This window comes from Leptinotarsa decemlineata, unplaced genomic scaffold (assembly GCF_025532065.1).
Source record: "Leptinotarsa decemlineata unplaced genomic scaffold, Ldec_3_MD MMD2_tig00026336_RagTag_RagTag, whole genome shotgun sequence".
NCBI lineage: Eukaryota > Metazoa > Arthropoda > Insecta > Coleoptera > Chrysomelidae > Leptinotarsa > Leptinotarsa decemlineata.
Window position 1 is genome coordinate 7,020,368 of NW_027412692.1, and position 24,337 is coordinate 7,044,704.

At 34.7% G+C, this 24,337-nt stretch overlaps 1 protein-coding gene across 2 annotated transcripts in view; it reads left to right on the forward strand.

Moving 5' to 3' along the window:
* LOC111503038 (TWiK family of potassium channels protein 7) overlaps positions 1-24,337 on the forward strand; it is a 100,578-nt gene that overhangs the window by 17,926 nt on the left and 58,315 nt on the right. The window contains exon 1 of one of the 2 annotated variants that reach the window (XM_074183296.1): positions 14,925-15,229. The exons of the other annotated variant lie outside the window; for it this stretch is intronic. Within the exon in view, the coding sequence (XP_074039397.1) occupies positions 14,950-15,229 (280 nt within the window). The 5' untranslated portion in view covers positions 14,925-14,949. Of the gene's footprint in view, positions 1-14,924; positions 15,230-24,337 lie in introns of those variants that run through there. 2 annotated transcript variants of the gene reach the window in all.

The following is a 24,337-nucleotide window of genomic DNA, read 5'->3' on the forward strand; positions in this document are numbered from 1 at the left end:
ACGGACCATGAAGTAACCAAAATACCGACCCTGAATCTACAGAGGAGATGAAAGTCGACGAACAACCCTAACTGTTTCTCCTGTAACAGAGGAATAAGAAAAATTACTCAATTCTCCGGCCTATGAATTCAGCTTGATAGTTCGTTCTGGAACCTATGGAGTAAAATGAATCTATTGAATCCTATTGAATCACTTTCCCAACACCAGAGAAACCGTAATTTTGTTCTGGTGTGACCTGAAAAGTATTTTCAATAGATACTTTGACTTCAGTTTGTAGAGGAGATGAAGGTTAGTCAAAAAACCCCAACCGTCCTTTTTGAAACATTTGTTCAAGAGCAGGAGCACCTCACTTCTCCAAATCTCCAAGGTACTTAAAAGGCTAGATGATGCAGCCAGAAAACGACCGACTTGCACCCCATTCTTGAATAGCAGAATCTGCATCAAGCGAGAAAATATCTCACCCAAATGAGCTTTTCAGTTTTCAAGCTTTTGAGCTGAGTTTGCAGAAGAATTGAAGGTTGATCAAATGACCCCAATTGTTTTCCCTGTGACATCGGACCGTTCTTCAATTCTTGAACAAACATAGATGGCTGGGTGGTGCAGTCAGGAAACAATTTATCGCCTCCTCAGAAGTAGGATATTTTATGAATCCGCCTTGCACCAAATTTTTGAGCAACATCAGCAGAATCTGCTTCGTGAGAAGAAACAGTTTCCACCTGAACAGGTCCTTTCAATGACCTGAGTTTACAGAGGAGATGGATGTCAACCAACGACTCCAACTGTCCTTTCTGTAACGAAGCATCAAGAGAAAAAGCTTCTCAGTTTCCCAGCTGAGCTGAGGTTACAGATGAAATGAAGGTTGATCAAACTACCTCAATTTTCTTCTCTGTAACTTTCAATCCAGAATAGGAGCTTCTCCGTTCTCCAATTCTTAATCAAACACAGATGGCTGGGTGGTGCAGTCAGAAAAAGATTTATCGCTTCCTCAGGGATAGGATAATTTATAAATCTGCCCTGGACCAAATTCTCAAGTAATGGAAGCAGTATATGCATGGGGAGGAGAAATAGTTTCTACTTGAACAGGTCCTGTAAATGCCCTGAGTTTACATAGGAGATGGATGTCGATTGAACAACCCTACTATCCTCTCTGTATTATTGTATCAAAAGCTTCTCCATTCTTCAGCTTTTGAGCTGAGTTGAGAGAAGATAGGGGTTGATCAAACGACTCCAACTATCTTCTCGGTAAGAATCGGCTCAAGAGCGGAAGCTTCTCAGTTCTCCAACTCTTGAAAACACCTAGGAAAATGGACCATGATCTGAAATCTTGTGGGGGATAGTTTTTCACTAGAAAATTCATGCCCTGGTAGCAGAGCACGTAGTTTGTGCCTACCACTGGATCAGGTTTTCAAAGTTTGGTTCAGCTGACCTGAAATATCACTCATCAAATAAATGAATCGGCTTCGTTGGGAAGCTCGATTCATTTGGTCGAATAGATATGAGCAACAGTAAATTCTTGTGGGTTTCAGTGAAGGGTTGAGAAGACCTACGCATTTCAGACCTACCTACCTATGAAAATATTTACTGCTACATTTGTAACAGTAACATTTGTAACACTTTTTTCCGAATTTGTTTTATCACTAAAAATCATGAGAAAATGAAAATATCGGTCTTTCTTCATTTTTCTCTATGATGGCATCATTTACAAAATCTTGAATGAGCAAATATCGCCTTGTATATTTCTTAGTTTTTCTGAAAATTCATAGCGATATTAGAATCACTTTATCGCCTTGATGGATTTTTCCACTAGACGAATACTGTTTATTGCACAACTGTCATAATTTGAATAATACTTGTTCTCTTCTGAAAATGGTGTTGATATATCTACTTTGAGGAATACATATAATATGATCATGGCGCACTACAAATCGAGTTGAAATTGGGCATCAAATAAGTACTTTGAAAGACATCAGCCTTACAGAAGCCAGTCCAGAACATTAGACAGAAAATCTCAAAGTCATATTGGTATTACAATGATTATTATTATCGAAGTAATGATGAAGTTTTTTACCAAAAATCAACATAAATTATTAGTGATGATGAAATAAACACTTAAGCAAGATGGTAGTCTAACCAAAAGCCAATTTGGCTTACTAATGTGATTAATTTATTTATTCATATCTGGGGAATCTCACTCAAAACTTGAGTAAATAATTCATTACACCAGTGAAAGTGAATATGGCACATCAAAGAGTATTTTAAAAACAATTTCAAACTACAAAATATTTGAATCAGAGCCATTGCGCAACATTAAAAAGTTATAGGAGCGATTTTACATCGTTTCAATACTAGAATAAACCAAGCAAGAAATTTACGCGAGATGACGTAAGACGAATATTACCTACAGGGTAGCAAACGAAAATAAAACAGTCGGTATCAGGAAACGTGTCAATGTTTTATAAAATCACAGAGGGACGGACACATTCTCTTCCAGTACTCCATCATTTACTCAACATGTGAGGGTAATTCACTCTAAAGTATTTGAATGTATTCGAAAACCCATTAAGTTATATGCATATTTCGTAATCTTTTAATTTTGAAATTCTGCTATATTTTCCAAATTATTTCTTATAACTCAGTTGATTAGATGTTTAAACTGTTGAACACAAGCGTTCGTGGAGTAGTAAAGATTTTGTTCCTCCCCCCCCGTTCAATCCCAAACATTTTCGAAGAGTGTATAATTTATAGCGTGAATCTAATTAATCTAATTCTAATGACACTGGTTATGTTCTAGAATAACTACTATCGTTCCTCTTCAACTTCGAGGAACAAGACTCTTTGCAAACTATGCTGTGAAAATAAACTGTCAACCTAACCACCCGAATTATGATATCTTTTTCAATGACAAAATCCATGATTTATTCCTACAAAATCCAACGGAAACCAGACCAACAGATACACGATAGTCGAAAGTTTTCACGCTCGCTTTCCCGGAGTTCCCTCCATGGAAACTAGCTGATATGCATTGCAATGTTTCGGGAAATGAAATGAAAAAGTCAGAATTGAACTCACAACAACACAAACTAAACTACTACAATAACATCAGCAAATTTCCTAACTACTGCAAAATATATACTGATGGATCAAAGACCGAGTATTGGGTGTATTCCTTGTAGATGGACATCTCCATAGCTAGTCGATGCACTCAATGATCAGCATAATTATACGCTATATACCAATCTTTACTATCCTTTGAATTTGTACAAAATGAAAGTAATTTCCTAATTTGTGCCGACTCGTTGAGTTCCATAAGATCGTTTCAAAATAAATTTACTCTTGACCTCTTGTAAGGATTATTCTTGCCAGAATTCATATTATGAAGGAAAACGGTAGAACTGTCAGATTCATGTGGGTGCCTAGTCATTGTGGCATAAAGAACAACAAGGACGTGGATAAGGCAGCTAGAATGGTTGCTAACTCCAATGAACATGAAGATGTACCGCTCTACCTAGAAGATCTGGAGAATTATGATGAAACCAAAGAAGAATCTGACTGGCAGACTCTTTGTAATGAAAATGATGCTGAAATGTTCAAAACCAAGTGTGAATAAGCGAATCTCACCATTAAAATTGACCAGAAGAGAACAACTTCTTCTCACGCACGTCTACGAATCGGTCATACAAAAATGAGACACCTCTACTTGTTCCTAGGAGAATCACAACCTCTATGCATGACATGCCAAACAGTACTAACCAACATATACTTGTAGAAGGTCCAGAATATGAGGAAACCAGGAGACAACATAACATAACTGGGGCAATGAAAGAAATTCTATGTGATGAAAGACGAACGTTGAGCAACCTCATGGCATTTTTGAAAGCCGCAAATATAATAGATGAAATCTGAAGAACAAATAGCAAGTAAGCGGCTAATAACCTAGCAGTTGATGCCGCAAAAAAACTGCTATCGGTATATCGGTATTCTCATAGTAAGTAATCAAAAGGCCACAAATTTGGTAACGGTGGAGGCCATTCGGAGTTGTCGGTTCTTCCAATTCAGTGTCATGGAAAATGTCCAAATTAACGGCATGATGAATGTGAGTTATTTTATGTCCCACTAGGGTGGTGCTCTTTTGCATAATACTTTAATTGTTCGTCAACATTTAGTTAACATAAACACAAACTCTTATAGAAAATACATTTTTCATAAATTTTGTTTTTGCTGGGATCGAAACATTTTTAGTTTTGAAATAATATTAATGATTTCTATTATTGTATAATCGTCAAATACTCTCAATTGTCAATTATGTTAACAGAACGAATGTGTTTTAGACAGTGGAAAGTCCAAAATAGTATTTTTTTAATATTTCAATTTTTATGCTAATTCAATCAACACATCATTGAATCGGTTTTTTGTGTCAGCTCTAACAAGCTTGTTATTTCAAAGATAAGTACAGATTTCATAAAAATAATAGAAGAAAGTGCATCACACGTAATCTGCATATCTATCTTTGTCCGATATTAAAAAAAGGCGACTCTAGCGATATCAGAAACTACAGGGCAATTTCAATTTTATGAAACTTTTCTAAACTCTTCGAGATATGTGTGCAGAATGTTATGTACTCCCATATTCAAAAAGTTATTTCTCCTACTCTGCATGCTTTCATACAACAAAAATCATGTATGACAAATTTTGCATGTTTGAATCAATATTTCTGTACGTACCTGTACAAGCAAAAACAAGTCGATGTTGTTTATTTATACTTTCAATAAGCCTTCGATCAAATAGACCATTACGTTCTTCTCAGCAAATTGACAAAATTGGTACTCTCTAACTTACTGCCTACTCTAATTGAATTATATCTAGTTAACAGAAAACAATTCTTTGAATACGAATCTTTCAAATCGGCTCAGTATGTAGTTACATCTGGGGTACCACAAGGTTCTAATCTTGGACCTCTTCTATTTTCAATTTTTATTAATGACTTGGCAACCTCTTTGAATATTCCTAGCCTACTATTTGCAGAGGACCTGAAACTATATTATAAAATCGACGATATTACTGACTGCCAAGGTGTACAAAATGAATAAGATGTAATCAAACTTTGGTGTGATAATAATCGTCTACAACTGAACGTATCCAAATGTAAAATAATATTATTTACAACAAAAAAGCGAACTTTAATGTATGATTATTCAATCAACAATACTACAATCAACCGCGTACATGAGATAAAAAATGTTGGTATAACATACGACAGTAAATTAACATTCACAACAGATATCAGGAATATGACTGCTGATGCAAATAGGATGCTTGGATTCATTTACAGAAATGGCAAAAACTTCGAAAGTATTGCCACCTTAAAATTACTATATTTTGCGTATGCCAGATCTAAGTTAGAGTATGGCTCTTTGTTATGGAATCCGGTTTACGACTACCAAAAAACATCAATTGAGAGCGTACAAAGGACGTTCTCAAAATACTTATGTCTAAAAGTTGATGGTCAATACCCCACGAGAGGCATCGATCATAACATTTTCTTGACACGATTTGACATAACATCTTTGGAAAATAGGAGAGTTATCCCTGGTATAAAATTCCTGTATAAATTACTAAACAACAATATTGACAGTACGGTTCTTTTACCCGAGATCAATTTCTTAGTACCCAGAAGTGAAGGTCGACACCATCTGAAATTCTATTGCGAAGCATCACGAACAAATGTCATGCTACGATCACATTTGAATTTTATGTGCAGTAGCTTCAATAAAATCTGTGAACACTGCGATATTCATTTCGACTCTCTGAACACCTAGCTATCATGTATTCACAATCACTTTTAATAATACGATAAATAACATTTGTGTCAGTACTGCTACATTGCATGATTTGTAACTTTTTGTGTTATATAATCAATTTTTCATTTCTCTTTCGAAATTCTACGTATACGAATATTTTACAACGAAAACTCAACAGAGCCGTTTTTGAATATAAAAAGTAAGATTTTTTAAAAAAGCTTGCACACGTGGATTTCTAATTGAAGGGGGACACCTTTCAGACTAATCAGAATTTTTGTAGTACGCACCCCCTCGTAGGGGTGCGTCCGACGACCCTTATTTAGATAGGGAAAGTAGGTCAAGTGGCACCTTGTTTTAAAGGTCTTCCGAATACCTTCACAACTGTGTTAAAAGAAAATTTTTGTAACGATTAGTTTTTGAGATAATTTGAAGTAAAAATTGCCATGTTAATAATACATTAGACAGACCACTCGGTAACTTGTATGCCTAAATAAAAAAAATTTCGAGCAGTTCTTCTTATCAGTTTTTTGTTAAATAAAATCCCATTTTCAAAATCAATACCCACTCCTCTTCTTCCAATTTTCATTAGTACATCGTTCGATTGTTTTGTTTAAACGGGTCGTATATTGTTATTTGTTCAAAAATGCCTTACACTACAGCTGAAAGGGTTTCAGTTATTGCTTTATTTTTTGGCAACGACCAAAATGCTAATAGAACATCAATTTTATTCAACGAGCCAAACCCTGGTAAGCACCTAAGCAGAAATCACGTTCTGGATTTGGTCACAAAATTCAGGGAGACAGGTTCGATTTTGAATAAGAAAAGAAATGTTTAGAGAAGGGTAGTGAATGACGATAATGCGATTGGAGTGATTGGTCAAGTCATCGCCAATCCCAGGTTATGTACCAGAGGTTTATCAGCAATGGCCGGAATAAGCCATATGAGCGCATGGAGAATCCTTAAAAACTACAAATTCCATCCTTACAAAATTAAACTGGTTCATGAACTCAATGAGGATAATTTTGACCGAAGACAGGAGTTTTGAGAGGGCATGAGTGAGAGATTAATGCAAAATCCCGAGCTGCTTTATAACATCTGTTTTTCGGACGAAAGCTCATTTTATTTAAATGGTTGGTGAACCGTCACAATTGCCGTTATTGGTCGGATGAAAACCCAAGACAATACGCAGAAATACATACCCAACATCCCCAAAAGTTGAATGTCTGGGCCGGAATATTAGGCAATCATATTTAGGTCCATTTTTCATTTTTGGAAATTTAACCGGTGATTCTCATTTACAACTTCTTGAAGAGGCAATACAACCTCGTATAGTTGAAATAATTGAACAGGATCCAAGATGTCAAGATGAATTTATCCATTTTCAAGAAGACGGTGCACCACCCCATTATGCCCAGCAGGTTCGAAATTTTTTGAATAATCATTTTGAAGGACAATGGATTGGCAGGAGAGGTCCAATTGAATGGCCAGCACGATCACCAGATTTAACACCACTGGACTACTTTTTGTGGGAATATTTGAAGTCTAAAGTTTATGCTACACAGCCAGCCAATTTGGATGAATTACGTCGTATAATTATTGATGAATGCCGAGCTATAGCTCCTGAGATGTTGAATAATGTAAGAGTGAAATTCGAACAAAATCTTTATTGTTGCATGGAGCAAAATGGCGCACATTTTGAACATTTACTCTAAATTTCCTATGTGAGTTACCCTTATTAGGGGTTACTTTTTTTGTGTGTGCTTTAAAAACAATTATTGGGATTTATTAACCCTAAAACAGTTTCTTAAACTTTTCTGTGTCATCAGCATTCAAGGAAATCAGGTTGTATTCGTTGTGTGGGTAAGTTTTTTAGTATGATTCACTTTTTTATCAGAAGCGTAATATATCCACGTCAAAAGGCAACCTTCATAAGGAGGTGCCACTCAATTTACCTAAAATGTAAGGGTGGTAACCAACCCCATCCCCCGAAAAAATCTCCTCGTAATGCACAAAAAATTCTTACTTTTTTACGAAATCAAATGGACTCGTATTAGCAGGTTGTCATAAAAAGCAAAAATGTATTTTTTTTCTGAAAGTTCTGAACGTGAATTGTACCTTAAAAACAATTTGATTTATTTTAAAAATAGTTGAACTCAATAAAAATACCTTTAAATCTTCAAATTATCTCGAAAACTAATCGTTACAAAAATTTTCTTTTAACAGAGATGTGAAGGTATTCGAAAGACCTTCGAAACAAGTTGCCACTCAACCCACTTTCCCTATCTAAATAAGGGTCGTCGGACGCACCCCTCCGAGGGGGTGCGTACTACAAAAAATCTGATTAGTCTAAAAAGTGTCCCTCTTCAATTAGAAATCGACGTGTCCAAGCTTTTTTAAAAATTTTACTTTTCATATTATATTCATATATATTCCATTATTTTTAATATTTACTTCATATATACTTTGTAATAATAGCATTTCCTGTAACTGGGTACTAATGTTGGAAATAAATCGCTTTTTTTATATCTAACCCTATTATCTTCTTATTGCTTTGATTTGCATTTGACGCAATCCTCAGCAATAAGTTTTCTGATAATATATTTTTTGCAGAAATCTCATCACCGTTGAGTAGGGTTTTATAACTTCGTTAGCAACCCAATTTTCTTGTTTCATTGGCGAGGCCAATAAATTAAATTCTCCATCGTTGACGACAATGTTCCCAATCCTATAGCGATCACCCAGAGATTATGTAAATGAAATCTTGAATAAAGTTTTACGGATAAAATGTTTGTAAGGGTAGCGGCAAGGAAATGTGCTCTAATTCATTACATGGTTCAGGTAGAACGATAGTCACTTCACAGTTTTTTTTAACTTTGTAGTTTAATATGTTTCAAATATAGATAGTTGACAAAAAAGTTTATTGAATACATTAGGAAATTTTGTTCTGTTTCAAATACAATATTTGAAATCACAATACAATTATTAAAAAAACTGATTATTTCAATAAATTTTTTAGTAATATTGACCGCACAGCACAGCCTGTTTATTTAATAAAAAACTGTCTCCAATACTTTATTGATCCCCGATGGCACGATTTCAAATAATTTCAAAGAAACCATCATAACGCTTATTTTCAAATCCGGAAATAAAGAACTTACTACAAACTATAGATTTTTTGAAAAGTGTATAGACTTGTAAATTTTCTGAAAAAATATCAGATTCTATCACCTTACCAAAATGGATTTAGAGAAAATATGTCAACCAAAAACACCGATTTTGATCTAATTAATAAAATACTGAACAATGCTAATGAAGAGAAAAAATGTCAAGCGGTGTTTTTAGATATGGCCAAAGCCTTCGACACTGTCAATCATTATATTTTGCTACAGAGGTTAGGAAATGTGGTAGTGAGTGGAAAATCTTCAGAACTATCAGCTGATTATTTACAAGACCGAACCCAAAGGGTCAAAATAAACGACACTTATAGCCAGACACAACCAGCCGCGATGGGTATTCCCCAGGGCACTGTCATGGGTCCAATTCTGTTCCTGATATATGAAGAATATTGATGGCAATTATATTTCATTTACTGATGATACAGCATTGCTTTTCTATGGTAACACATGGGACATTGCCTATGCAAAAGTACAAGCACAATTTTAGCCTCCTGAGTCTAAACACCGACAAAACAAAATTTCTAACGTTCTCATAAAAAATAAGAGACCAACCACTGGAAGAAAAAATTTTCATACATACCCCCAATTGCGAAACTCCTATAATTTGTTACTGTTTACGTATAAAACACTGATTCAATAAAATATCTGGGTGTGATGCTTGACAAATAGTTACTCTGGGACAAACATGTAGATTTTCTTGTGAAAAGGCTGAGGAAACTTATTTTTAAATTCCACCAACTCAGAAACAAACATTTATTACTAGTGACATAGGACGCATCAGCTGAATCAATATCTGTATCTGTAGAGTAGGGAGGGTGAGTGTAAGCCCACAGTACTTAGGCCACATGTGACCCATTGTACATCCTCCCGAGGAGTTGTCCTCCTAGGTCATCGTCCATCTTGTCCTTTTCAGGAAGGTGGACAGATCACTGGAAGACATCTCCTTTATATCGGAAGGTGTAGGCCAAGACTAGCCGAACACACACTCTCTTATTGACGATAACTCCGGACATTCGCATAGGACATGCCTGACAGTCTCATCTTCCTGTTCACACATCCTGCATAGAGGTGTGTCCACTAGCCCCATATTATGGAGGTTTTTCCTTAGTTGACAGTGACCAGTCAGAAATCCTACTGTTAGGCGTAGATTTTTCCTGGTCATTGTCAAATATTTCTTCGGCGCCAGCTTCCCAGGGTTACCCCAGGTGATCCTGGCAAGATTACATCCTTTGGTTTCGTCCCATCTCTTTAAGGATTGAGCATGGGTGTAACATTTGACTAGTTCCGCAATTGTCGAAGTCATCAGGCCGTAGGTGCCACTGGGTCCTAAAATTCTTAGTCCAGCCGCTTCCTTGGCTAAAAAGTCGGCAATGCGATTACCTTTACTCCTATCGTGCCCTTTAACCTACCTCAGGATAATGTTATTATCTACCGAGGCTTTGGCTAAATCTTGGTGACACTCTAGTACTAGCCCTGAGGTTATACGTTGTCTGTTCAAGGCTAATAGGGCTTGTCTGCTATCACTGCAGATTGTTATGTTTTTGCCAGAAATTCCTTTCTTGGTTAATTATTTTGTGGCGATTGAGATACCAGCCAGTTCTGTTTGGACCACGCTGGTATTTCTTCCCATTCTCCACTTAATTCTTAGGCTTAGTGATCTGGAATACACTCCACACCCTGAGCCTTCTTTGGTTTTTGAGCCGTCTGTGTAAATCCGTTTTGCATTTATATCATCTGACTCTATGTTCTGCTTTATTTGTATTTTGTAGGGTTTATTAAACACAAACCTGGGTTCAAGTTGCATCGCTTGTTGCCTGCAGCAGAGGTTGCGCAGTAACGTACAGATCAAGAGGGGTCAGGCCCATGATTAATTCCATTGCCGCGGTTGGTATAGTTCTCATGGCTCCTGTGATGTTTAAACAAGCCATTCGCTGTATTTGGTATAATTTTTGGATGGCCGTTGCTTGTAGAACTTTCGGTCCTCATGCAATGGCTCCATACGTTAACATAGGTCTTATTATTGCAGTGTAGATCCAGGTGACCACACGGGGTGAAAGACCCCATGTGCGTCCCACTATCCTCCGACATTGCTCATAAGCAACGTATGCTCTTTTTGCTCTACTCTGTAGATGAGTGTTCCATGTTAGCTTTCTGTCGAGGATAGTACCAAGGTATTTTACCTCTTCAGAGAAGTTTAGTTTGCTTTTAAAGATTTCGGGAGGTTTTAAGCCCGTTAAACTTCTTTTCCTAGTGAAAAGGACCATCTCGTCTTCTTGGGATTGATCGACAGTGAGTGTTCCTTACACCATGTTTCTATTAATTTGAGCCCATCCTGCGCTCTATTGCACAGTGTGTTTACAAATTTGCCGGTCTGCAAGATAACTAAGTATGTCATCTGCGTATGCAATTGTGTTGAATCCATTTTTGTTAAGGTGATTATTCAGGGTATCCAGAACTATGTTGCAGAGAAGGGGTGATAAGACTCCTCCCTGTGGACATCCCCTCATGACCAGTCCTTTCACTGTGATGTCTTCTACATTAATACTTATTGCTCTACTAGAGAGCATCTTGAGTATCCATTCTCCTACTACCAGGGGTACATTCCTGGAGAGTAGTTGCTGGGTAATTATTGGAAAGGTTGTTTTATCAAACGCTCCCTCGATATCTATGAATATACCCAGGGTGGATTCTTTATTGTCCAATGATCTCTCGATTCTGCCAACCACATGGTGAAGGGCAGAATCAGTAGACCTTCCCGGAGTATATGCATGCTGATTTGGATGAAGTGGGTTGTGAAATAGTACTTCATCTCTTATGTACCGCTCACATAGCCTCTCTATGGTTTTTAAGAAAAACGATGTGAGACTAATTGGTCGGAATGCTTTTGGTAGGGTGTAGTCCATCCTACCTGGTTTGGGTATAAATACTACTCTTACTTCTCTCCACTTACTGGGAATATACCTCAGAGCTAGAGAGGCTCTGAATATTCCAACCAGGTGCGGCATAAGAGTGTCCAGTCCCCACTGAAGTAGGGCTGGTCTTATACCGTCAGGTCCTGGTGACTTGAAGGGAGAAAAGCCCGATATAGCCCATCTTATTTTGTTCTCATCAATTACTGCACTAGCAGATAGCTAGTCGTATTGTGAGGGTGTTGTTGGTACATCCGTCCAGTTCATCATTCCAGGAAAGACAGAACCTGGGAAATGAGTTTCCATAAGAATCTCAGCACTCTCCTGGAGGTTGGCGGCAACAGAATCAGTAATAAGCTACTGTATTATGGTTTGGGGTGGGTTGAATAAAACACACTTACATAATCTTCAAGTAAAACAAAATACCTTGCTTAAACTAGTACTGAAAAAATATAGAAGACATCCAACTGAAAGCTTATATTAGGAGGCTAGTTTATTCAATATCAGGAAAATATACACATATCGTTGTGTATTATGGATATTGATCTCGCCTCTTACATACCTGAGAAACATACACAATACCCGAGCCAGATCAGAAAGAACAATTAGTGTACCTTTTTGTAAAAATGTATATACCCAAAACTTTTGACCGAAATTTTCCAAACAAATTCCCATGGAACTTCGAAATATAAAAGTATTATAAAACGCAAGAAAACAATTAAATTTTAGGTTGATCACAACTTTGATTTCTTGAAAGAAACATTTGAATCAATTTACTGAATCATGCCCAAATGATGTTTTATCTCACTTAGACCTGCCTTCCCTTTGCTTGATGGTCTGGTTCAATGCTTCGGGGGTTGATCATTGATTTCAATTAATTTCTATTGATTCTTATACATTTTCATTTTTTACTGAAAGAAACGAATAGTTGTTTTTTTATTACTTACATTCGTCGTTGTGTCCAGATCTAGGAAAATACGCAACAAAGACAAGCTTTGCTTAGACGTTTCCCAATAAATTAACATCACCACTCATTTATTGTTATTCATTAATTATTTTTTTTTATTTATTGTAATAATTATTAAAAATATGTAACATTCATTACAGACAAGAATATGTATCTGAATTGAATTGAATTGATGGATTGAATTGAATCAGATATCATTCACAGGACTGTTACACAATATAGTACATGAAAGAGGTACAATTTCACTCACATGGAACATTGTCATTCTCAATGGTGGACATCCGATGTTTCGGAATGAGACATTCATCTTATTGCCTCTTCAGCACCAATCTGGAACCATTACAAGATGAAGCACAAAATGCATTCATAAAATTGCGACATTAATTGATTTATTTCTTTTTTTGGAGGATTCCTTCATTTTTTTTCATACAGATGGGGAAGTAGAAAGTCAAAACCGAAATGTGAGGGCACCTGAATAAGTAGAATATTTTTCCTAGTTTCTTGAATAACTTGAAAAATTATGTCATTGTCAGGCCGGTAATGGACAGCAAGTGAATATATAGTTCAGCAATTTTCCAGCATTAGTATTTTTTTATATTACACGCATCAGTTTCCCAATTTCTTATATGAATATATTTCCGTAAATGTTTACGTTATTTATCAATTACACAGTTGGAGTTGACAAACCCCAAAAATTAAAGAGTGAGATAAGTTGTTAAAGATTTTGTAGAAATTATCAGTTAATGTTGAAAAACCGTCGTATTCAGTGATGAATATCCATCCACTAACCAGAAGTTTCCACCCATCCATTCAATAGCACAAATTTGTTATTTCTGTTTTTCAATTCAATCGTTTATGAAATTTCTAGGTCAACCACTAAAACGAAATATTGTGAAAACTCTTATTGCATGCCGCGAAGAAAATTATTAATAGTATGCGGAAAACTCCTGAGGAAGCAATAGTGGCCTTATCCTGCGAATCTAATGAAATATTTATTTTCCAAAACCGCATTCTATCCAATCCGCGTGCATTTATTGCCCTCCTGTCGCGTTTATGGAGCAGTCAAGGGCAAACTTGACTTGATTTTCATGGCTTGCGTGAAATATTTGATAACTGAAAGAAAAATTGATTTCTAGGAAGCAGTAGATTTTTGTTATACTCAATGTATGTCATACTTCACTACCATTTACTTTTCTCGTGAAATGTCTAGTTTTTTCTCGAGGAAAATCTTTACCCATAATGATGTCAGGTAGATAATTGTGATATATTCACGAGTTTTTCTAATGACAATAAAAACTCGCATACCGGAGTATAGAAAACCCGAATGTGATTTGAGGTCATGTTGCTTGTCATTCAGTACTTTGAAACCCGATATTTTGGATAGAGTTCGAGAAAATGTAACAAAAAAGCAAGAAAATTAAATTAAAAATTTTGGTGGCAGGGCGAGCGGCATGTTTGAAATAGGAGAGAAGGTTATTGTGAAAGATTATCGCAAAGCGAATAAATTTACTTGAAAATCAGGGGTGCTACAAAAAATTATAGGAAAATGTACATACATCGTTAAAATTCCTAAACTTCATAAAACTTGGAAACGACATACGAATCAAATCAGAAAAACTAAAATATAAAGTCATTTGCCCAACATAGGAGTTTCCACCATTACTAAGATATCAACCATGTAGCCCATCTGTTATTCCTGATATTTCTAATGATGTTGAGTCAAATAATTCAACACGTGTACTTAGACCTTGACCTTATTCGCTTGATGAATTTTTTCAGTCTGATTTGGAATTTCAAATTTTAATTTTTGTATCCCTTTTATGGTTTAAATGTTATATAATATGTCTTATAATTATGTTGTTTTATGATTGTGACCTCATTGTAATTGTATTGAGTTATGTGACTTTTTCCATGCCTTCCCTAGGTCTACGGAAATAAAGATTTTTTGATTTGAAGCAGTTTTTTTGTATGTATATAGTTATTGTAATATAATAGAGTACGTTAGATACTGTATCCTTATATTGTAAATGAGAATATTATTTTTTTTGTAATGGTTTCAATTGGTGTCGGAGAATGTGATATATTCATGAGTTTTTCTAATGACAATAAAAACACGCATACCAGAGTATAAAAAACCCGAATACAATTCAAGGTTATATTGCTGGCCATTCAGAAATAAATGTTTAAAGAAAGCGGTCACCGTTTTATTTTCCCCAACCAGAGTATATGACAATAGCGAAAGTATTTTGCAAAGAATTTTGCATCAAGGGGACGGGGACTATCATTGGGCTACCAACATTCTTTTCTTGAATTTTTATAGAGCTCAGTATCCAACTTGGGCCATCTCCAACTGTGAAATTCCAGATAAGTATTTTTGTTGTAAGTTTTTGATGCCAACGTTCATGTAATATTTCGAAATTCCATTCTCCTCGATACTTCTGACAGTGATAAAAGTTTGAGAGATGAGATGAATTTTGAAATTATGGCCCTGATAATTACTAGAATAAAAGTAATGTTAACGTTTATTCATTTACAACAGCCAATTTTCAAAAAAATATTCGTTACTTCCGTGTTCGAATCTGAAATTTGATATATTTCATCAGTTCGGATTTCCATTGTCTAATATAATATAAATTGATTTGAAATTCCTGGAAAATATTAAAAAGATTAACAGAAAATAACAATTTAATTTGAATAAAAAACTGAAATTATAAAGATATAACATAAAACCACACAACAACCAAAAAAATAAAAATTGAAATATTAATAAAAGATGAAAATTAAAAACTATTTTCAACAAAAATGTTTTTAATAAAAATTGAAAGATTTCAAATCAAGTTATGCCACGACGTTTCGATTGTTGGTATCCACAAACGTCTTCGGGTGATAATGATATCTAATTTTTTTTTTTGGTTGTTGTGTGGTTTTATGTTATTTTTTTGTAATTTCAGTTTATTGTTCGAATAAAATTGTTATTTTCGGTTAATCTTTTTAATATTTCTTCAGGAATTTCAAATCAATTTATATTATATTATACAATGGAAGTCCGAACTGATGTAATACACCACGAAACATTGTCAACCACCTTTAAACAAGTGATATTTTTTCACGTTCTACAATCTTTGAGAATTTAAGAAAAACTTTACGTATAAGCCCCATTTCGGTTCTCACGATGTTTAGCAAATACTACTAGAGGCAAGGATCCGCAAGAGTCAATCGCCTAAGGAATATACATTCTATGATGAGTGTGGATACAATTGAACTACTGGTGTTGATTTTATTCTGTGAATAACTTTATTTTTCAAATTTGAAGCTTTCACACTGAACATGATACCATCTGATTTATGACGTTTTCAATGACGGACGTTCAACCTTTCCTGAATTTTTTCCTGAAATTAGTAATTTTGCAACTAATGAGAAATATTCGTAAAAGTTAACTCAAACTTCAGTCGTTAAGAAATGTTTTACTTAAGGTGTTTTAACTTATGACAAGTACTGTCGCTGAGTTCAAATGCGGAAAAAATCCTTTATTTAATTAAGGTATCACACAATACACGTTCGTTAGGCATTATTACATTACGTGTGTATATCATTCATTCGCGAATCCATGTACCTAACTATCATTGTATTGTTGTATGTCATGCCCGAAAGAAAGTAACGCCGTACGCCACTGGTAACCATAAACCAAACGTGACGTAGCTAAGAGCGCGGGAAGGAACAATGTTCCCTGCCGCTCGAGAAGCAGCGAGAATAAAGCTACCGATTTTGACGGAACTTCGGCGAAATTTCTACGGTATTCGATTACGATGTTTAAACGCTAGCTGCGAGCGTATCGAGACAGTCAAGTGGACGTTACAGTATAACTGTTTGTTGTATTTAAAGTGGAATGAAGTTAAGTTTAATTATTCAGCGTAGCAAATTATTAAGAATACAAGGTAAGCATAGAATGCTTGTGTTTTGCACTTTTTAATGATCATCCAGAAAATATGCATAGAGTTTATAGGTAGAGTTTATGAATCAGACAATTGATCGGTAAACACTGATTTTAGAGTAAAGCGAAGAGGTACAGAAATGAATACGAGTCAAGTATTTGATAGTTAAAATTTCAAGTATCAACAGCTCAACATTGTTTTCAGAATGACATCATAATAGTTATTATTATTATTATTATTTGTTTTAAAGTAAAGTAGATGATTTTCAGAATTCAATTTGAAGTATTCGATTGTTTTCTGAAATTATAAATAAAGATCAACATTAATATCATCTGACACTATGAGCTCCTTTATTTTAGTTTTGAAGAATTTTTCCCTTCTCAATTCTTTCACACATAAAGGTAATGAATTGTATAGTTTAGGGCCAAAAAAAACAAATCTTTGTAAGTGACTTTCCTTGAAAATCGGCAAATCAATAAATTTGTTTTCTATGAATCGGCTAACATAATGTTTAAGCGGATCAACAATGGGTTTTGTTTTACGGAATATATTCACTCATTTATTGAAAGGATATTTTTCCAGCCAAGACAATCGGTCATTTCACCCAGTTTTTTCTTTCGAGTAATTCAAGTGCACTGTAAATGGGTGCTTACGAGTATTTCGCTTATACTCGTGTTTGAAATACAATCGTTTCTATTGTAATCATATCCATAGTTAACCTTTCACATCGAAATTATTATGTGAGAACTATTTATTCTCAAAACACATTTATATTTCAGTAACATTAATTTATTGTGGGATTATCACTGAACAGTTCACAAAACCGCAACACCTGTTTCGCTATGCAATAACTTCACCAGGGTTTATACTTACTAAATTCTAACGAAATAATATATTAATTAGAATCCTTTCTAAATATTTACTAAAACTGTATGAAAGCTATTTTTTGGGGGGTTTTTGGGTCAGATTTTTATGCCGTTCCGTCTATTACTGCGGTAGTCATTATCAAAGGCGATATGGTAATGTTTGCAGTGCCCGAAATGATGATCGAGTTGTTCCAGTTATTCCGAACGCTGTAACTAAGATGCTGGTAGTTTTATATTATTATTAGTGGGCTTGGCTTGGTTTCTCTCAATTGGATTACCTGAACTTAATTTTGTTCCTCTAATGACCATTGGTTTTTGAATTTCTATTGCCTCTATCTATTTTGGATAGTTGTGTTCAGAAAGACGGGTACGTACACTTCCAATGTAGACCTCGGGTGGTTTTCTGGGGTTCTTACCTGAACTTAGATTTTGTGTGATCGTTTTTGGTGGCCTAAATATTGGTTTCACGTCATGTTCCTCTGAAATTCTCCCAATACGGTCCACGAAAAGAAGTGTAGGCACCCGTTTCAGATTTAGAGTACAATCACCGTATGCCTCCGTCAGCAAGTGTTTTTGAGCGGTTAATTTCATTTTAAGTTTATTTTTTGTGATATTGATGACTTATTTATTTTGTGGAAATTCATCTTCAATTGAATGATATAGATATAGAAATAAAATACTTTCGAGAGATGACTATTTATAGGTCGTTCGAGTACTTTCACTTAACCCCGCTTTCCATTTTCCGCTTCACTGGTTCCGTGGGAGATGACCGTTTTGGCCTCTCTGTGCAAGATCTCAGCTTGGGACCACTCGATGTTGTGTTGATGGGTCCAAACATGGTCTGCTATTCCTGATTTGCTGGTTTCCCCTCGCTGTGTGAGTTTCTTGTGCTCGGCAATGCGAACATTCACTGGCCTCTTAGTTTCACCAATATAGGATTTTCCGCACTCACAGGATATCCGATAAATACAATTCTTGGAATCGCAGTCAGCTATTCATTTTCAATTCTTCTTTTTTAGTTGTTTCAGGGATTTCAAATCATTTTATATAGTAGACAATGGAAGTCCGAACTAGAGAATTCATCATGAAACATTGTCAATCACCTTCAAATAATTGCGTTGTCATCTTTATAAATTCAAAAGTGGAGACCTACACAAATCTGCTCGCTCGTTGAGGGTTCTATATTTTGAGTTTTTAATTGATTTATTGATTTCCATGGCTTCCAACAAATTCATTTTCATTCCTTTACTACATGTATGTAAGATTTCGAGGTTTTCCTTACTTATTTTGTGGTTTGTTTCTTGTAGATGTTCATACAAAGAAGATTTTTTGTCTACACCGACGTGGTCACGGAGTCTTATTTCGAAATTTCTACCGGTCTGGCCTGTATATACTGCAGAGCATTCAGTACATTATATTCTATATATTCCAGATTTCTTCATTCTGTCTCGTCTAGGTTTTCAACACAAAATTTGGTGTTTTTCTATAGTAAAAAATCGCCGAAGACGCAAAAACTTCTAAATCGCCAATCGAATGTACGTAGCCCCCAATTACCTTATTTTTTGAACAGCCTACGTATTGGGCTATAAAAAAATTATACTTTCTGTTCAACTTTCAGCTTTCAAATGAACCTGACAATGATCCTGAGAATTATGTAATAAACATTCAAACATTTCATGAATAGTACTTACAGTTTCCAGAAAGAATCAGGAAGAAATGACAAGTTTGGTACCAGTGCAAAATACACAATTCTCTTCATTAACATACTCACAAAGTTTGCATTTTCTCGAACACCAGTGTAATGCAATTTATTTCTGACATTCCAATGAATACCGCCGATTCAATAAATTACTGATGCCGCAAGGCATCGCGTGCAATCGAAACGTCCCAACCATTTACGGCAACTATTCGTAGAAACATATTCTGAGCTTGGCAACTTACAAAAATGAAGTTTATTAATTTAAACCAAACTTAGTCGAGCTAAGTTGTTTCGTCCATTCCACCGCAAAAACTCGAAACTCCACTTACATTATCGCGAAATTAGAGACATCTGGGTCGAAGAATTATTACTTAGCGTAGTTTTGAACTTATTAAAAATGAAGAAGTACCTCCATTTAGGAACTTAGTAGAAGTAATTGGATAGTTTTCGACCGTTTCATATTCGGAATCGTAACAGAGAGGAACAAAATATTGCAAACGTTTGTTTAATAATAATTTCATTTATATTAGAAAGTTTCTGCAATATATGCAATATATGATGCAGTTTATCATCTGTCGAAGAAGTAAAGAAATAAGCTCTCAAAAAAGGAATAACTGCATATTTATTCGAATTTTTATCCATTTCTGAAGACGGAGGCAGATTTTGGCCTCCGAAACGTAAAAGATAAGTATAATTTCTTAATATTTTTTTTTTTTGATAGGCAAAATTGTGAAATACGACAAGTTACTGATAAATAGAAGATTTTTCTTTGTGAAAAATACTTTGATTTTCACGCAGTAACTTATCGGGGTAAACTAAAAAGTTTGCCCTTCTACACTTGTATAAAGTTCTCCATTATAATTTTTATATTTTTTCAGATTGTGGAAGGTAACCATTACCCAAAAAAAAGGTCGATAAAAAATTTCTCTTCATATTCAACACTGATCCTTTTGCAGACCAGAGCTTGTCAGTCTCAAAGTGAGTGGTCTACTAATTCGTCGGCATTACTGTCAAATCTGCCCATTTGCGGAGATGCATCAATGAATCTGTTCAATTAGCTTCAAAAATTTTTCAGTTATTCATCCCAATTGATTGACTCCATTCCAGTTATTTCTTAATTTCCAGTTTCCAAGCAAGTTGGGATAGTAAAAATATGTATGTGAAATATTTTCATGAAATATTAAAAGAAATTACCCTCTGAATTCAATGCTACTTAGGTTACACTTTGTATATAAGCAGGGATTTAGGAAAGTATAGATAACTTCACAATAATTTAATGTACGTTTCTATAATATAACCTTCAATGTCCAGACACAGTTAAATAAAACAACAGACGTGCGGCTCTCAATTCGAAATCCTATTTTACTGTGATCCTTGAGACGAAATTGCTTTTGTTCCACATTCTTGTTCGGAATAACAAGTTCTCATTGATCTGTATCAGAACCGCTCATTATTTAACATTTCCGAGTTCTGATTCCTTTCAATTATGTTATTTATTTGTATTTCATATGTATCTACTCTCAAAAAAAACCTTTTATTGTAGGGAAACGTTATTTAAGCTAAGTTACGAATCGACTAGCTCAATAGGAAATGGGATCATCTGAAACTACTTTTTCAAATGTGTGTTTTGTCTGTCTTTATTTTCATTTTATTCATTAGTTCATCGAATACCGATTATCATGATATTATAGACCTGGAAAGAACGTTTTGTTAACAAAAATAAGATTTTTGGAAAGAATTGTGATTATTTGAATGATTATGACATGATTTCTCACTAGCACGGTAACAAAAAGTGACAGTTATGAAAGCATTATCCAATCAACAAGGGGTAACCAGAATCTCAACATTGTGTGGACATTTCACTGTTTATTTTTACATAAAAATAATAGTGATTTCGCTAAAATTAGTTCTTTCCATAGATTCGACACACAGTAATAAATGATTACATTATGATTCATGTGAAATTATGGCTCAAATCAAATCAAATCAAAATATACTTTATTGTCCGAAGATTTGCATCTTATTGTCAAAGTCCAAGAAATATAATGTTAATATAGAAAAAATACTGAAAAAGTATAAATGCAGATATAAAAAAGTTCTGAAAATGTATACATAAAATACCACCATGTATAAAGTGATAGTACAAAGAAAAAATTGCCAGTATATTGTTAAAAGGATTCGCTAAAATACTCTTCCAAACTATAATAGGGTCTATCAACAAGTAGGTTCTTCACCGCCTTTTTGAAATGAATGTTGCTTAAATTTTCAGATCTCATGTCTAATGGTGAATGATTGAACAATTCACTATTATAGTATATGGAATCCTTGATTAAATTCGAAGTTGGGATGGGAAGTCTAAAGGTATAATTGCTATTATAAGTAGCATAAGGAGTAGAAGCAAAGTTGAACTTCGATTTATGTTTATATATAAGGCAAACCGTCTCTAAGATAAAAAGTGCGATGACATTTTATTGACAGTGAACAAATTCCTGACATGCTGAACAGTCTTTGCGACATGGAAACCCCACTCATTTGAAACCACTCTAACTGCATAACATCCGGAGGAGATCTTACTCTTCAGTTGTTTAAGGTGTTCATCAAATTTCAGCCTATTATCAATGAATACACCGAGAAACTTTGTGATTAATTTATTTTGTAATATGGCAGCGTCTATTGAAATTTCATCAAGCGAACATTTGAGTGATATATTCGTTTTAGATGCATTGACAGGGAGAGAGAGAGAGAGAGAGAGAGAGTAAATTTGCATCGCACCAGCTCTTCACCTTCTTCAAATCGGATGATATTATTTTATTTAGCTCCATTGAGTTTTTTTCTTTCCACAATATTGTAGTATCATCCACGAATAGAGGGAAACTATCAGATATGTTAATCATAGATATGTCATTCATATATAACAGAAACAGAATAGGTCCTAACACAGAATCCTGTGGTACACCAGATTCAATGGCTCCGACACTTCCGTTGTCCTCACCATTTGACTCCGACCTGTTTAATTTACTACCGGAAGAGATTAAAAGTTTAAAAACAATTTGTAGCTTCGAAAACTATTCAAAAGAATTTCTGGTGACCAAATGTTTCTATCCTATAGATGAATTGTTCCGAAACTGATTTTTTAACTATATCGGTCCTCTTGCTCGGTTTATATGTTTGTTTGTTGGGTCCTAGTGTTCAGTTATTTTTATTCTGCTTTCAGTTTGCCTGTTTAGTTGTCAAATGGAGAATAAATTACTATTATTAAGCCATCAAAAACCATTCGGAATCGTGAAAAATTGACACTCTCACTCGGGAGTAAAGTCGAAGTTAACGATATTGTGCAAATTTAAAGTTGGCGGCACTGTCAAAGGGCAAAAAAACCAATGCATAGAAATGAACCGGCTGCGAACAAGTCCACGTGGACTGACCATAACGTGAGCTGCTGTGACAAAACTATTCAGAATTGAATGAAGAAACTGGGATTTAGATTTAGAATAATACACAAACGTCAAGCAGTCATGGAAAGCAGAAGAATAATGGAATTGCGTAACAAACACTCATAACAAATAACTAAAAATAGACAAGAACAACGGCAAATTTTCTATTTGGACCAAACTTGGTATGACACTCACCACACAGTTACGAAAGGGTGGACTCATGGTTTGAGAATGTGTACGCCTAACATGCCTGCAAACAAAGGATCGCGACTAAGCATTGTGCATTGCGGAGGAAGTAAAGGATGGGTTCCGAATTCTTTAAAATTATGTGGAAAGAAACTTGTTGACTATCATAAGAACATGGAAGCTAATATTTTCGAAGAATGTTCCAAAAACACATTGATCCCAAATTTGTAAAATAGTGTAATAGTTCGTGACAACGCTTCTTATTATTCGCGACAGCTCATCAAAGTACCGAATAAAAATTCGAGGAAAGATGAAATAAAAAGTTTTTTGATGGATAACAATTTGTATTTTGAAGATTACTATACCACAAACCAACTACTTGAAGTTTTACAGTCAAAAACATGTGAAAAAGTGTATGCCCTTGAGAGTATTGCTGAAAAGTATGGACACACTATACTGAGACTTCCCCTCTATTTTTGTATTTTCAATCCCATCGAGTTGATTTGGGGAAAATTGTAACAAAATTTGATAAGAAGGTAATAGAGCTGATTAAAGAAGAAGAATCTAATATTACCGAAGATGACTGGCAGGAAAGGATTTAAAAAAGTAATTTTATCAAAGACTATATGGAGATTGGACACTTCCATATATATATATATATATATATATATATATATATATATATATATATATATATATATATATATATATATATATATATTAAATTATATATACAGGGCTATTCAAATTGGTTTCTGTACATGGGGATCTCGTAAACGATAAGATATAGAGTGTCGGTTAAATCATGGCAAAGTTGCGTATTTTAGAGACTTATTGGTCTCTATTATTGGTAGCAATAATAACATCCGAAACGAACACTATAATTATAATGAAAATTGAAATGGAGTAAGTAATTTATATACACAAAAAAATTGATTGTGCAATAAGTGTTCGAATTGGAGTCCTTCCATTTCGAGACAAATAATGGGATAATAAGATGGTCTGCAAGATCACCAGACCTTACTATTTTGGACTATTTTCTATGGGGGACATTGAAAAATAGGATTTACGCTGGCAGAGAGATAGAGAATGTGGAAGCCTCGAAATTGAGGATTTTGAATGATTATAATGAATTATAATCTGCGAATAAAGAAGATATAGGAAAAAAATTATTTGAGATTTTTTGGTTTTTTCTGTATATCTCCAGAATCGAATGAACTATATTCGATTTCTTTACATCATTGAATAGGTCTCTAAAATACACAACTTTTCCACAATTCAACTGACACTCTATCTCTTATCGTTTACGAGATTCCCATGTACAGAAACGAATTTGAATAGCCATATATATGTATATATATATATATATATAT